This window comes from Chanos chanos, chromosome 2 (genome assembly GCF_902362185.1).
Source record: "Chanos chanos chromosome 2, fChaCha1.1, whole genome shotgun sequence".
NCBI classification, from domain to species: Eukaryota; Metazoa; Chordata; class Actinopteri; order Gonorynchiformes; family Chanidae; genus Chanos; species Chanos chanos.
Genome location: NC_044496.1, coordinates 5846272 through 5861129, shown reverse-complemented (window position 1 = coordinate 5861129; position 14858 = coordinate 5846272). Strand labels below are relative to the sequence as shown.

Sequence of the window (14858 nt, the reverse complement as noted above, 5' to 3'; positions counted from 1 at the left end):
AGTGAGAGTGCACCGACTAGTTCCTCTCAGAATGCTTAAGTCAGTTAAAAACTGTCATGAGCCAGATTCTCTCTCTCTCTCTCTCTCTCTCTCTCTCTCTCTCTCCCTCTCTTTCACTGTGGATGGGATTCTGCCTGTAAGGTGCTGTGCACACAACTTTCAGGTCTCCTTTTCTCACGTATTAACACACTCACAAAAAACTTGCCCTCCAGCTCTTAGGGGTCCTCAGCAGCTCCTGCGTGGTGAGGCGGTCCTGCTGACTTTCCTCTCAAGTGACGGTTATTCATGGGTTTTCCCAGTTTGGATTTTTTCTGTCAAAGGTTCAAATCTGTGTCTGCAACACTCACAGGGTCAAAGGTTATTCAAAGGGCTTGCAGTCTGAAACAGGTTCATGTGAAAATAAACTTTCCCTTGGGGACAACGTTGGTGCATCACAAGGTTATCAAACCAATCAATTTCTAGGATTAATAGGGAGCGCCACCACAAAATACAATACGTAACCAATTGAAGAAGATACAATACATATGTGGATGATTGTAAAGATACAAGTAGATTCTAAAAAGATTCTCAAGATTCTAATTGTAAAATTACACAATAAGCACAACAAATTTACATGTACAGTTTAAATCCTGTGCAGATATATATTGTCACATTGTCATCATAAAGGAAGTATAGAAATATGTAAATGCAGAAATAACAACTTGTGCCAGCAGAGACATTGCAATATAATGCAATAAATATATAGTTCGCACACAGTTCGTAGTTTCTATGCACTTGTTAATTGCAGGTAACAAAAAATGGGTCCAAATTATGTTATTCAGCTCATAACACACTGTTTAAGGTAGTTTGTTTCTCAAACCTGAGACTGCGGTCCTTGTTTGGATCACCTTTCTTAAATTCATATGGCCACTTCCTGAAATAGCGACTAAATTCAGTCTTCCTGAGAGAAAGTATACTAATGAACATATAAATCAGTCAGTGCAACCTGCTTCCCTGCTTAAGCATTAGTTTTATTACTTAATCTTCAGCAGTGTATAAACAAAAGCCCTGAAAACATCCCTTTAAAGGTTTTAGAGAAGAAGCACTGGTGAGCTTTAAGGAGACATTCATTGACTTTAATGGGACAAACTGATGAACCATATCTAATAGAAATCATAGCCTATGGCGAAAGCTGGTGTGGAATTTGATTACACATGGAACACAATGCTTTTACAGCTTCTTAGAAAACGGGTAATTCAATCAATGTAGAAGAAAAGAGAATAAACAGACAAAGTAGAAAATAAAAGATTTTTTTTTCTCAAAGGTTCTCCTTCGAGTCCAAAACTTCTTGTATGATCTTCGGTAGCGGGGCTAAAGGTAAACCCCTCAACGTCAGCATCTAATTTTTCTCTCGCTACAACAGCCCCTACACTGCATTAGTTAGTGGTTCTTTACTTACACGACCTAATGGTCAGGTGATTACTTTGGATTTAATGTCATTTGCGTCAAGAGAAAAAGAGTCGCGTGGACTGCTGGCGCACGTGTCAAATATATGTATATTTCACACATTTTACGCTCAGAAATTTTACTTCCAAAAAACTGTATTTCTGTCTCTGTTTCTTCGATTTTTTTTCTGTCTGTTTTAAACGGTTTAGAATACTACAGCGATTGCTGCGTGCCCAACGCAGACCAGTCGTTCAAGTGGAGTTGTGTGTCAAGTGCGCAAGTCCTTGCTTTCCCAGCGGAGCAGCGATAGTCTGTGGAATTTCAGTTTTACTCTACTGTACTGATGAGAGAGAGAGAGGTTAAAAAAAAGGTAAACCACAGAAACATCACGTGGAAAGGGTAGATCCCGATTTAAAAGCTCACAAATTATTATATCGCCTCCATCTCCTGAGAGGGGCGAGTCTTAAACTTCTATCAGAATGGGCTGTCGCTCAGTCGCTTCGGGACCACTGCAGCAACGGGTCATGGACGGGCACCCTGACAAGTATGGACTTATCTTCTTTTAACCGCACAGTATAGGAGAATTTGCTTAAAGCAATGTTTCACACTTTACATTACATACGGTTTAAATTGTTGACACGCACGGATGTTATCCAGTTAAAGTATTGTTGTGTACAACTGGTGAGTTCAAACGTCAGGTACAACCAGGAAAGCTCGCTGCGCTTCATATAAGTTTTTAGGAGGATATTTGTTCCATTTTTTTCTGCTAAAAGCCTTCTTACATATTATTTTCTGACGATTCAACCTAGTTTATTATCACAGATGACATTGATTTATTTATCCAAATATATTTCAGCGTAAAATGTTAAATCTGTTAGACAGGATGATGTATGAGCGCTTGAGACTGTGCCTATATTGTCATACTGGAACTGCTATTTTCCACTGAATAAACTTAAATATGTCTCTGTTTCGTAGCTGATGAAAGTATTGGACACCACTCTATCTCACCGCGAGAAAACTGCTTTGACGGAGACAGTTTCTTCATCATCATAATCATCAGCTGCAGCATTATTTTAGTCTGCACGTGCCGCGACGGCACCGGACTCACCTTCGCCACTTCCTCGGGGGGCTTTGAATGCATGAGGCCGGCACAAAGATGAACATCCAAATGTTGCCCGACCACAAACTATCTTCAGTTGCCCCGGTGAAACCTTTCAATGTTGAAAAGAAGGGAGTGGAACTAATTCTGGTAAAGGACCAGAATGGGGTTCAGTACACCAATTCATCCATTATCTCTGCGCAAAACCATCGTGCCCATGACTCACGCTCCACTGAAGGGGACAGAGAAACGTGGGGCAAAAAGATAGACTTTCTCCTGTCGGTCATAGGATTCGCTGTGGACTTGGCCAATGTTTGGAGATTCCCCTATTTGTGCTACAAAAACGGAGGAGGTGAGCTATCTGATAGTATGCAAGGAATCTCGTTGGCTTCTCAGCTCACACCACATTTTATTGAAGAGGTAGAAGTGAATTATTTGTTTTCGGGGTTTTACTGTAAGTGATCTTAAAATAACTCACAAGAACAGCTTAAATTTATGCTGATTGGTGCTCTCACTTTGTACAAGGGTTGAGCACACCGCGAGCCAAGCTGGAAACCCAAATTAAAAGTAGCTCACAGCTGATTTAAGAGGCCAGAGGGTTTGCAAGCAAGCGTTTAAAAACAAATGATTATGTAACTTCAGCGTGCTTAAAACGGTATTAATCTGAGCCAGTAGCAATTACGGAATGTAGACTGTCTGACCCTTACAACAAATTACGATGACCTGCACGGCAAAAAAAGCCACACGCGTTTTCATTGTCCGGTCTTACATTTGAAGACCGACAATATCAGAAAGAATTTCTGCTTGATCAATGTTTTTAGACCATTTTAATCACAAATCAGCCTTGATAAGGTGACATGGTGCACATGACCAGTCAACTGGAAATAAATTGTTCAGGCATTGTTTATCAGCTATCATTAAAGAATCTGAAAACCATCAAAGAGAGTTCCAAATAGGCCTACTGTTACTAATTGCTATTGTTATTGCTTCATTGCACTACTTTTGAGAGATTCGGTCTGTGAAATAATTCCCGAATCATCATTCTGGACAAGCAAAGTCCCACTACAAAGATTACTGATTACCTGCAGACAAACATATCCTATGTCCAAATGTGATGTATCTTCTAAGACATACCTGGAGGAATTCAACACAGTCTCTCTGAAAGAGAAAGCAATTCAAAAGGTCAAGGGCCTTACAAAGTTCCGCTAAAAAGATAAATGTTCGTCATATTTGTTGTGTCTGTATTGGTCATCTTTCACCTCTAAACAGTGACATAGTGTTTCAGACCTGATGATGAATGTATTATAATATGGTCTCTATAGAGTTGAGTCTGGAATTCACAAGATTGTCCTACACATGATTTTTCACTCTGTTTTCAGCACTCATCAACACTCCCTCTAAAAAATGAAATGATTTTTCTTTTTCTTTTTTTTCCCCCTCACAGGTGCCTTTTTGATCCCATATATTCTTTTCCTGTTCATTGCGGGAATGCCCTTGTTTTACATGGAGCTGGCTTTGGGACAGTACAACAGGGAAGGAGCAGCTACTGTCTGGAAGATATGCCCTGTGTTCAAAGGTGGACTCTTTAATGCTTTCCCTCTCTATCTTACAGACCATCACTTAAAATCCGCCAAAAAGGAGACTGTTCACTTTAGAAACATATTCTAAAATTTAAGCTGAGGGAATGGTTAAATCTGTTTCGGAGAAAATTTGGAGTAGTTTTGTTCATGTACACTAACCCTAACTTTGTATGTATATGTATATATATATATAGAGAGAGAGAGAGAGAGAGAGAGAGAACGCCATCTTTATGGTTTTTGTTTTGTTTTGATTTGTTTCATGGTCAAAACAGAAAGACAAGTTGTTTTTTTTTTAATGTGCAGTGGTTGTCAGAATGCCTCACAAATATTTTAAGATACATCAAACGTCACCTTAAACAAGAACTTCGTAACCCAAATTATATCTGGAACTACACAGGTTAATTTCCTCTCCTAAGTTTGACTTATATCCCCAGACAAACTCTCTCAGACTGACTTTAAAGATTTACATCTTTTCTTTCACAGGTGTGGGCTATACGGTTATTGTCATCGCATTGTACGTGGGCTTCTACTATAACGTCATCATTGCCTGGTCCCTGTACTACCTGTTCTCCTCGTTTACCAACGATCTGCCATGGCTGAGCTGTGGCAACACTTGGAACAGTGTTAACTGCACCATCAACGGCTCCGTGCTGACCAATGGAACCTCTTATGCCAAGAACAAGAGAACTCCAGCTGCTGAGTTCTATGAGTAAGTTCATTTGGATCTGACTGCGTACACTAACCGATGCAATGCATGTTTCTGGTTTTGATCTTTTCGTGTTTTCATATGACCACTGATTACAGTGGTCTTCGTGAGTTGGGTGAGAGCCTGAACTGTAATAATTGGATTATAATATCAGTTTAACCATGCCAAATGGGTCAGGTTAAGTTATCACTATAATTTTGGTTTCTATTCTCTACTTCAGATTTGTGAGGAATTCAAGATTAAAGGATGGATAGTTCAGTATTTCAGTATGTTACAGTGGAAAATGACCTCTTGTACCTCTTGCTGCATCATTGTTCCTGGTTGTGATTAACAAGTGGAAAAAATTCTTGATGATGTAACAGAATATTAACTGACCAAACAGTGTTTTTTGCACCTTGAGAATTAGAGAGGTGTGGTAAGGTGGCTTTATTCCTACATGTGGTTGGCTTGTGCATGCACAGATTCAAAATCGAAATATCCAAGTAGCCAAATTATTACTTTATCAAACTCTAGTTTTTAAACAGATGGCATTGTTATGTTGAAAAAAAATGGCACTTCTGGTATTACTCATAAAATCATGGAATCTGGCAAACATATAAATTAGCTTAATAAGAGCCAAATCAAAGTACGTCTGTTTGCCTCAAGTGGTGTGGTCCAGCTAGTATTCCATGCTCCACTGACCCTGGCTAATGAGGATTTGAAAAGACTATTCGGGTCTTTTTGGCATCTTGTTCTTTTAGGTCTAGATTAGTGGGAGTGGTATTATTTCTTTTTAAATTCAATATTTCTTTGTAGTGAGGTACTGATATAAGCTAGCTGTACTGTTTTGACAGATTGTTGTGGTGAGTGAAAAAAACATCACTGTCTTCATTTTGATTAGGTCAAAAGAATTATATGGAAATCACCTATGATATCCTTCTGTCAGTTCATGTCTCAGCTTGTGTATATCAGCTGCAGCTTCTAGGTTTTGGTTCTTAGTTAATGATTGCTGGTAATAGGTGAGGGAGTATTCCACAAGTGATGTTTTCCAGCTCTGCAGTAGAAACATTAGTTGATGATTTGGAAATACAGTGCGCTGTTACATTTTCTAAGTGTTCTTCACCCTTAAAAAGCATGAACACAAAAACTGCTTGACTTTGTTGATACATCTTCAATCAAACAGGCCATGGCAACCACTTGAACTTAAGAGACCTCTACAAAAAAGGACTCTTCCTAACTCCTGCCATATACAGCGCCTTCAGAAAAAGTGTTTGTGATCTTCAATTGAAGACTAAAATTAATATGTAATCCAATTGGAATGTTTTGTTGCTTGTCTATACAAATTGCGATATAATACATGAACAAAAACTCTGGAGATATTTTTACACCCAATTCAAAATACAAAACTGAAATGTTTTGAGTTAATGATTCAACCCTTTTGTCGCAGTACTCTTGTGCGTCCAAATTTTTCAGATCATTCTCAAACTCGTCCTGCACCTGTGTTCAAATTTTCTCCCCTTCTGTCCCAGTTTGGAATGCCCAATTGCTACTTTTCCCGTTACAGTTTTTGCTATCACCTGAATCAAGGTGAGTGGAGCCAGAACAAGGTTTCACATAGTGTGAAGCCAGTACCTAATTATTCATCCTAGCATGTTGTGCGGTATTATCATGTGACATAACACAGTTCGAGAAGTGTAATGATACCACAACTGTGCCTGACACCTGCTGAATAAGAGGGGAAGAGGGGCTCTGGCTGATTTTGCTGCCCAAGTAAACATGGAGTTCCCATTGGACTCCTAGCCACATTCACACTGTGCAGCGTGGCAGCAAGAATGGCACATATTGTGAATTCCAGATACGAGGCCCAAATCTGCAGTGAGAACATGCTTTAATCAGGTGTAACACTCTGGCGACTACTTGTGGTCAGTTGTTATTGACGTGATTCCAGAGGAAACTCTAGTGTGAAGACAAGAGAACTGTCCACAGAACTGGTGAGGTGGTATAGAGCGTTTTTTTTTGTTTTTAAAGTGTAAAATGTTCTCTGGATCAGAGTGAAGCCTATCATTAAGAAATGGAAGGAATATAGAACCACCCAGGCTCTTCCTGGAACACTCCGTCCATCCAAACCGATGACTGATCTCTGCCGTCTCCAGGGCTGAGATGGGAGAGCATGTGCAGAGTGTAACGGTTTTTGCAGGTCTTAGCAGATGTAAACTGTATGAGATGATAGTCAGAAGGAAACCACTCTGGAGAAAGTGACACTTTTTACAGTATGCCTGGAATTTGCAAAAACAAGCACTTGGCCGTGTCTGAAAATGTGGAGAAATGTTCTGTGGTCCAGTAAGATGAAGGTTGAACCGTCTGGCTTGAATGTAAAACAGGATAATGAACCACAGTCATGAAACATCTGATGATCATTTTAATAAAGCATGGGGCTGGCAGCATAAGGCTATGGGCCTGCTATTCTCACTCTTGTAAGGAGAGAGAGAGAGAGAAGAATAGATGGAGCCAAATCCAGGACAAATCTTTGAGGAGAGCCTGTTTCATTCTGCAGGAGACCTTCAGGAGATCTTAGACTGGAGGGAAGATTCTCTTTTCCAACATGATGACAACCAGCTTCTGCACACAGCCAAAGTGTCCTCAGAACAGCCAATGCCCAGACACGAATCACGTTGAAAATCTGTGGCAAGATTTTAAAAAATGCTGTTCACTGACACAACCCAACCAACTTAGCAAAAATGTTTTTTTTTTTTATAGAAAATCCACAGTGAATAAGGAGCAAAAGCCCCTAACGCAGGATATGCAAAACTGATTCAGATATACCTGGAAGGATTCAAAGTTGTAACTGCTGACAAAGTCACTTCTGCAAAGTATTCATTCAACAAGGTGAATACTTTTATAGACATATTTTGCATAGTTTTAATTACATAGTAAAAACACTTTTGCGCTATTAACACATGTATGCTGTATGAATCAAGAGGGACAGGGGTGGTTCTTTCAGCGCATTATAATGTTTGTGATGAACTATTGTAATTTATGATTCTTCACTGGGGGTGGTATCTGAAGGTACTGGGTTCATCGTTCTTCGGTTTTATTTTTCTTTTGCAATTGTTACCTACCCAATGAGATCTTTTGGCAGAGTAAAGTTAGTTTTGGCTGTTACATACAACTTTTTCGCTCCAGGTAGCATCTCTTCGTATGACGATTTTCGATGTCACTGGTGACTGTTGCATCCCCTTTCCCACTTTGTGACCTGTTTGGCATTAGCACATGACTGCCGCTAGTATTTTCATTGTAGAAGTGGGTCAGTATCCCTGAAACTTCTATACTGTACCCACAAGCTTCGAAAAGAGCACATCGACAATCTATTGCGCTGTGCTTTGCGGAAAAAAAAAAAAAAAAACACTTTCTATCTTCGTTTGAAGTAGACAGAAAAAAAAAAGGCATCCGTTTGCACTTCAAAGACTGGCAATTCTTTTCCAAGCCTGTGAGAAGATTGGTTCTGCAGCCCAGAGGAAGGCAAAGAAATGTGTGGGACAATACAGGAGCTGAGCAAAGCATCAGCTAAGAGAATGTCATAACCGGACATTTAGCGGATAAAACCCCACCCACCCACCCCCTAGGCTGCCCCTTATGCACTGGTGTCTATAGTCGCATGTTTATGTGGATAAAATTCCTTGATTTCCTCAAATGGTGTTTTTTTGTGAACTTGGTTAAGGACCTGGGCCAAATGTAGAAGAAAGACTTGAGGAAACCTCCCTCACATCTCTTCCTCTAGTCAAAATAACAACCACATTGCCACAACAACAGTTCAGAGTTCAGTCAATCAAGCTCAAGCCACAGTTTCAGCCATGTTTTATGAGACTGGCTTTCAAAAACGTCAGACGCTGGCTTTTCAAAAACATCAGAGTCGTAAAGCTACTCAACAAATTCGAAGTAGGAGAGAGTTTTCCGCATATCCCCTTGTGAACATCGAATGCCTTGCCTTAAGGATGTTCGAGATTTATCGCTTTGATGCACTTGACAAAGAGTATCTGTCAGAGAAATAAGGCTGCAACAAGTCAAGTGTAATGACAAATAAGTGTAAAAGACAATACAACACCCTTTAACTTTCCTTAGTTTTCCCAAGTATTCTGATCGCCTCTGGCACTGTGAATGTACACACATTTGCTCTCTCTCTCTCTCTCTCTCTCTCTCTCCCTCTCTGGAGGGTTGCACTTCTCCTTACACAATAGCACTTTGATGTGTGATTTCCTTGGTTGTCCACACTCTGTAAAAGGATGTATAAACTTCTCATTTCCCCTGTAAGTCCTTGCTAAGACAACCCTGATGTAGTCCGTATTGATCAGAACTGCTCTGGCATCATGTTGGAACAATTAGAGCCCCCCCCCCCCCCCCCCCCCCCCCTCTCCAACAAGACAATATTCTTTGTGGCTGTTGCCTTGGAGAACATAAGACAGAATTTGTCCCTCACTCTCTATGTAGGATAGACACTTCAGAGTGTTGACAGTAATGATCACAGTCAACAGAGGTCAAAGAGCAGCTTACTCAAGTAAATTGTTAAAACTATGACCAGAGCCCTCAGCTTATTCATTTTTTAAAATCATGCTTTGGATGATACAGTGTTGTCAAATATTAAGCCTCATGCTCTTTTGAGGGCCAAATGCCTCAGATGTAGACCGCCAAAAATGCTGCAAATCTGAACATTCTCAAACCGTTTGAATAAGTGGTATACTGTGAAATGCATTGTTTTACTGATAAAAGGCCTCAAACTGGATTAAATATAAAAAAGGAAATGAAGAGAAGGGAAAACAATTTCAGTTAGGGTACTGGAACTTTATCTGACTGATTTAGTGTTTTGTCTACAGGACAGGAAGCAGAAAAGATCTTACCAACGAAAAAAAAACGCAGCAAAACCAATAATTTTTGCCAATCACTGGCATGTACTGCTGTCCAAAATGATTAATTAATGTGACAAACTCAACAAAAGCACCTTTCAGCAAGCTATTAACCACCTCCTCATTCTTTCAACGCATTGTTTCTTGGTGTGCCTGAGTCACACTGACAGGATGACAGAAAAGTGACATTTTACCAAATACAGATCCTTCAAAATGGGTGTCCAGTAGGTGGTCTGCCCCTTATGCAGTCTTTTCATCAATGGAGTTGCCTCACACCATCAATTTCCTCAGCTTATAAACAAGTTTCTTTGAGACATGTGACAGATGATCTGAAAACTGTAACTCAATTATGACTTTTTCTTGCCATATTTAACAAGACTAGCAATCATCCTGAGCTTTGAGATCTGCCTCTGTTAAAGCACTAAGAGTCCTCTCTTTTCTTTTACTGCTAAACAAAACTCATTTAAAAAGATATATCAATGTCTAGGTCAGAAAACATGTTTAGGTGTGGCATTCATATCCCGTTAATGTTGAATAGATTGTACAGCATTCACATCCAGTTAATGTGGATTAGACTGTAAAGCATTCGCACACAGTTAATTCAGATTAGACTGTAAAGCATATACATTCATTTCCAGTAAACCCTCCTTGCCCGCAGATTCGCTTTCTGCAGTTTCAGTTACCCGCGGTTCGAAAATATAAAATGAAAAATTCCAGAAATAAACGATTCATATAGTTTTAAAGTGCGTGCTGTTCTGAGTAGCCTGACGTGAATCATCTCGTGCCATCCTGCTCAGGACATGAATTATCTCTTTGTCCAGCATTTCCATGCTATATACGTTACATTAAACTGTATCATAGGTATGTATGTATAGGAATAAACATTATATATAGGGTTTGGTATTATCCTTGGTTTCAGGCATCCGCGGGGGGTCTTGGAACATATACCCACATAAGAGGGGGCTACTTGAATGTAGATTGGATTGTAGAGCAGCCACATCCAGTTAATGTGGATTAGATTGTAAAGCATTCACATGCAGTTAATTTAGATTAGATTGTAAAGCATTTACATTCATTCAGTGTAGATTAGACTGCAGAGCATCCACATGCAGTTAATGTAGATTAGATTGTAAAGCATTCACATGTGGTTAATTTAGATTAGATTGTAAAGCATTTACATTCATTTAATGTAGATTAGACTGTAAAGCATTCACATGCAGTTAATGTAGATTAGAATGTAGAGCATTCACATACAGTTAGTGTAAATCCAATTGTAAAGCATTCACTTTTATTGAATGTGGATTAGATTGTAAAGCATGCATATTTAGTTAGTGTGGATTACATTTTAAAGGGATAGACCCCAATGACATATCATCCTGTCTAGTGTCGGACTGGTCCTGCATTGTTTAGCAGAGTCAATAAACAAACAGGAGAATACAAACAAACAAATGCAAAAATTAACTCGTGTTCAAGTAAATGAAAAACCAATAAATAACAGCATGTCATAATCAGCGGTTTCTAAATTTAACACCCCTCTTCAACAAGACATGAAAAAGAACAGAAAATAAATATGATGTTCCTTTCTGTTGGGAAACTCAGTCTAACACATTCCAATCCTCAAATCCAAAGGAACGCAGAGCAGAGCCGAGTAGCATAGAAACCCATTACATGCCTCTTTCCATAAGAGGGGCTAACAGTGCGTTAACAGAGGATGATTTAAAATGTTATCTACCATTTTAGGAAAGCAAATGCAAAATTGAATAGGGATAAACCAGCACTGTAGGGACCCTAACAGCTCTGTTGGTGTTTGGATGAGGAACTTGAGTTTTTTTGGCTGAGAATGTAAGTGACTGAGTAATGAGAACCGCTTAGCTTTGAGCAATCAGGGAAGGGCTTTAAGATTTGTCAAGGGCTCTGGAGAGAGACGGAACCAAATGCCAGGCAATCGAACGCAATCATTCAAATTGGGAAATTTTGACCAACATTTTGATTTTCTGGCACAATCTCTAGCTGACAGCTACAGTACATCTTCAGAACTAATAAGAGAGCTATAGTTCATATTTTTCATGTCTTTAGCTGATTTTTACTACAGACTTATTTTTGGCACCGTTTGCACGACATCCCTCACCGCTGAAATACTGTATCTAGATTTATGATCAATAATACTTCAATAAAACCTTGTTATTTAATTCATTTTAGGATTAATGTCATGGATGTATTCAGAGACTATGATAAATGTAACAGAGTACCACCCTGGCTCCCACCTGGCATCTCCACTTGCAAACCCAATGTAGAAGTTTATTGCCCGAAAGAACTAAAGAGACACTGCTGGAGAGTAACATTGTGTCTCTCTCAAATAGAAGCCTTAGAGTCAGTTTGGTTTCAACAGAGTTATGATCTACAGAGGTAGAAGTTAACATTAATATCACCTTGTTTTCATGCTCAGGCCATGGCAGTGTGAAGGACAAACCTTTAACACCAAATCCACCTGTGAGAATACCTTCTCTGTGAGAATACCTTCTCTGTTAGAATACCTCCCAGCTGGTTTGTGCCTCCTCATAAAGAGAACATCAGTTTATTCTTTGCTTGGTTGATCAACCTCATTATTATGAAAAATGACTTCAGCAGACTGAAGGACAAGTCATAATGGCTTAGAAATGTTGAGTTATTTATTCAGAAACGTCTTAAACTGAGAGATTTATAAGAGCTATGACCTGTAGTGTCAAGGTTTTAAGTTGAAACCACAACTTTTATTACACTTTAATTGACACACTCAGCTAATATTGACCATTGTCAATAGAAAAACACGTGTAACGTCAAAACAACTGCACTCAGACAGATACTTTGCCAGTGATTAATAGCATTCGTTAAAAAGCACTATGCTTGTGGAATTAGAGAAGATTGCTTCAGTTAGAATCTGCAGTGCCACACAGGACGATGTGCTTAATGCTAGTGATGATGACATTTGGGGTTACATTAACCTGAAGGTTTGTAAAGTAACTGGACTTAAATGAACGAGAATTATCTGAAGGACCTTTGCACTTAAAAGACTATCTACAGAGCCTTGAGGGGAACTGCACAGAGGAGAATAGAGCATACCTGACATGCTGAAGATCCAGTCTTTGCCAATAATTATTGGTCAGACTACTCCAGGTCAAAGGTCAGGGCAAAGACATGACTGACAGATGAAAGTCAGAGCTGTACAGTAGCCGCTCAGAATATAACACTTTGATTTTGTCGCGGCGGCTAGCCGGACATCAGATAAGCGCACTGAATTACACAGCTGTTGGACACTTGCCCGTCTTGACGACCCACGGTTTATCAAGCCTACCTATCCCCTTGAAGCATAATGGATAACTGAAAAATATATTTTGAAGTAAAAAGCATGAGTTTATTTGGGATAGAACAGAAATTAATTATCATCTCCCATGTCAGGTTTTGTCGTCTCCTCAATGTCCTGCCAATCAGCGCTTTCATTTTATTTTCCTAGACCATCATCTCTCTCCATCTCAAACAGACCACTTTGTTCTCTATCACTTCCTGAGAACTTCACTGCCATTGCTTTGTTATCACAATGGGAACAAGTTACATCTTTAACCATGTTTATCTCATGCCTGGCAACTAGCATAGTCCCAGTGGTTTTCACATCCAGATTCTGTTTTTTTTTTTTTTTTTTTTCTAGTGTCTTTTGGGTAAGATCATTGTGTAACTGAGCTTCATATCACATCCAGATGGAAAGGTTACTCATTATCGACCATCATCATTGTCATCATCAAAGCGAAACATGGCGTACTACCCTCGCGGTCTCACACTCGGGGGAGATAAATCAACATGGGTGGAAAAAGGTGGAAGAGAGAAATTCGTTCCAAAAAATGACGCACTTTCTTTTGACAGCTGCACTGAGATGAATTTGATGGCCCTTGCAGCCTGGCTTTTTGTAGAGAGAACGCATTCAGACCAAGTATGATTTAAGTTAAATCATAGCGGTCTATAACTGAGGGAACAAGCCGTTTCATCTCTCTCTTTTACAGGCCGCGTGAGTGCTCCTGAGTCTCAGGTGCGTGTGTCTGAAAATGGGCGTGTTGTCTTGAAAAAGACAAACACTTTGAGGATGTACGGCTCCTTTATTGACTTTTTTCATATCATAACACTATCTAAACAATCATATTCTCCTCTCATCTCACCAAGAGAAGAGTACATAGAGCACTCAAGTCTTTTCCAAATTCCGTGTCTCTTGGGGAGGAAACAGCATGCTGGGGAATTCCTTTAAGAATTTGTTTATTATTTAAGAACAATGGCTTTCACTCCTAGTCACTTTGAACCCTACAGTCTGAAGTGAAAATATAATCTAGGGAGCCCATCCTTTGCCGCCCTTTTCCAGAAAAGAGTGTGTCGGTACTCGGTTCAGCAAAAAAAAAAAAGAAAAGAAAAAAGAAAAGGAAAAAAACCCTGGGAAAAGAGACAGCAGCAGGAATAATATTTGCCACTGAAAAAGATGAGACACCATTCGTCTCCTCCTGGCTTTTATCCGCGTTATTTATGAAACGATAAAATGCCTGAACCTTTGATCACCCATTCACGTGTAGAAGGAGGGATATCTGGGAGAGAGAGAGAGAGAGAGATGAGTCCCTGGGGTCTTTGAGGGTAATCTACTACCTGACAAATCGTTCTGAAGAGTCAGGATTGTACTGTGTGTGTGTGTGTGTGTGTGTGTGTGTGGATGGTATGGAGTTTCTCTCCATAAAAACTAATGACATGTCTTCAGAGCTGGCATCTTCAAACAGATCTATGGTATATGGGAACAAAAAGGTCCTTTACTCCATGCCAAGAGGCTTAGGCTTCACTGCAGTTCATCATTAGCCGTTACAGTTTCCAGACAGCAGCTGTTTGGGGTACAGGGGCAGATCGACAGCATGTCTGAAAGGCTGACACATGAAATTAGCCCTGTGGCTAATGAAGCAAAGCTTAATTCTGGAGATGAGTTTTTAATCTCTCAGCAGACCGCTTACCTTAAAGTGCTCTGTCAATAAGCAGGTGACATTTTTCATGTGAAGTCAAGGTGTTTGTTGAGTCTATATGGACTGAGGCATGACGTGGGTGTGTCCTCACTTCTGTTAAAACAATCTGCTTGCTCGTTTCCTCTCCAGAGTACACACTGTCTATGAATATGC

The 14858-nt window shown here is 39.7% G+C and overlaps 1 protein-coding gene across 1 annotated transcript in view; it reads left to right on the top strand.

The window, feature by feature from the left end:
• The first annotated feature begins 2581 nt into the window (after positions 1-2581).
• Positions 2582-14858, top strand: part of slc6a2 (solute carrier family 6 member 2) — a 23073-nt gene continuing 10796 nt past the window's right edge. Inside the window, exons 1-3 of the mRNA XM_030794190.1 lie at positions 2582-2876; positions 3969-4100; positions 4588-4813. Coding sequence (XP_030650050.1) covers positions 2582-2876; positions 3969-4100; positions 4588-4813 — 653 coding nt within the window. The remainder of the gene's footprint in view (positions 2877-3968; positions 4101-4587; positions 4814-14858) is intronic.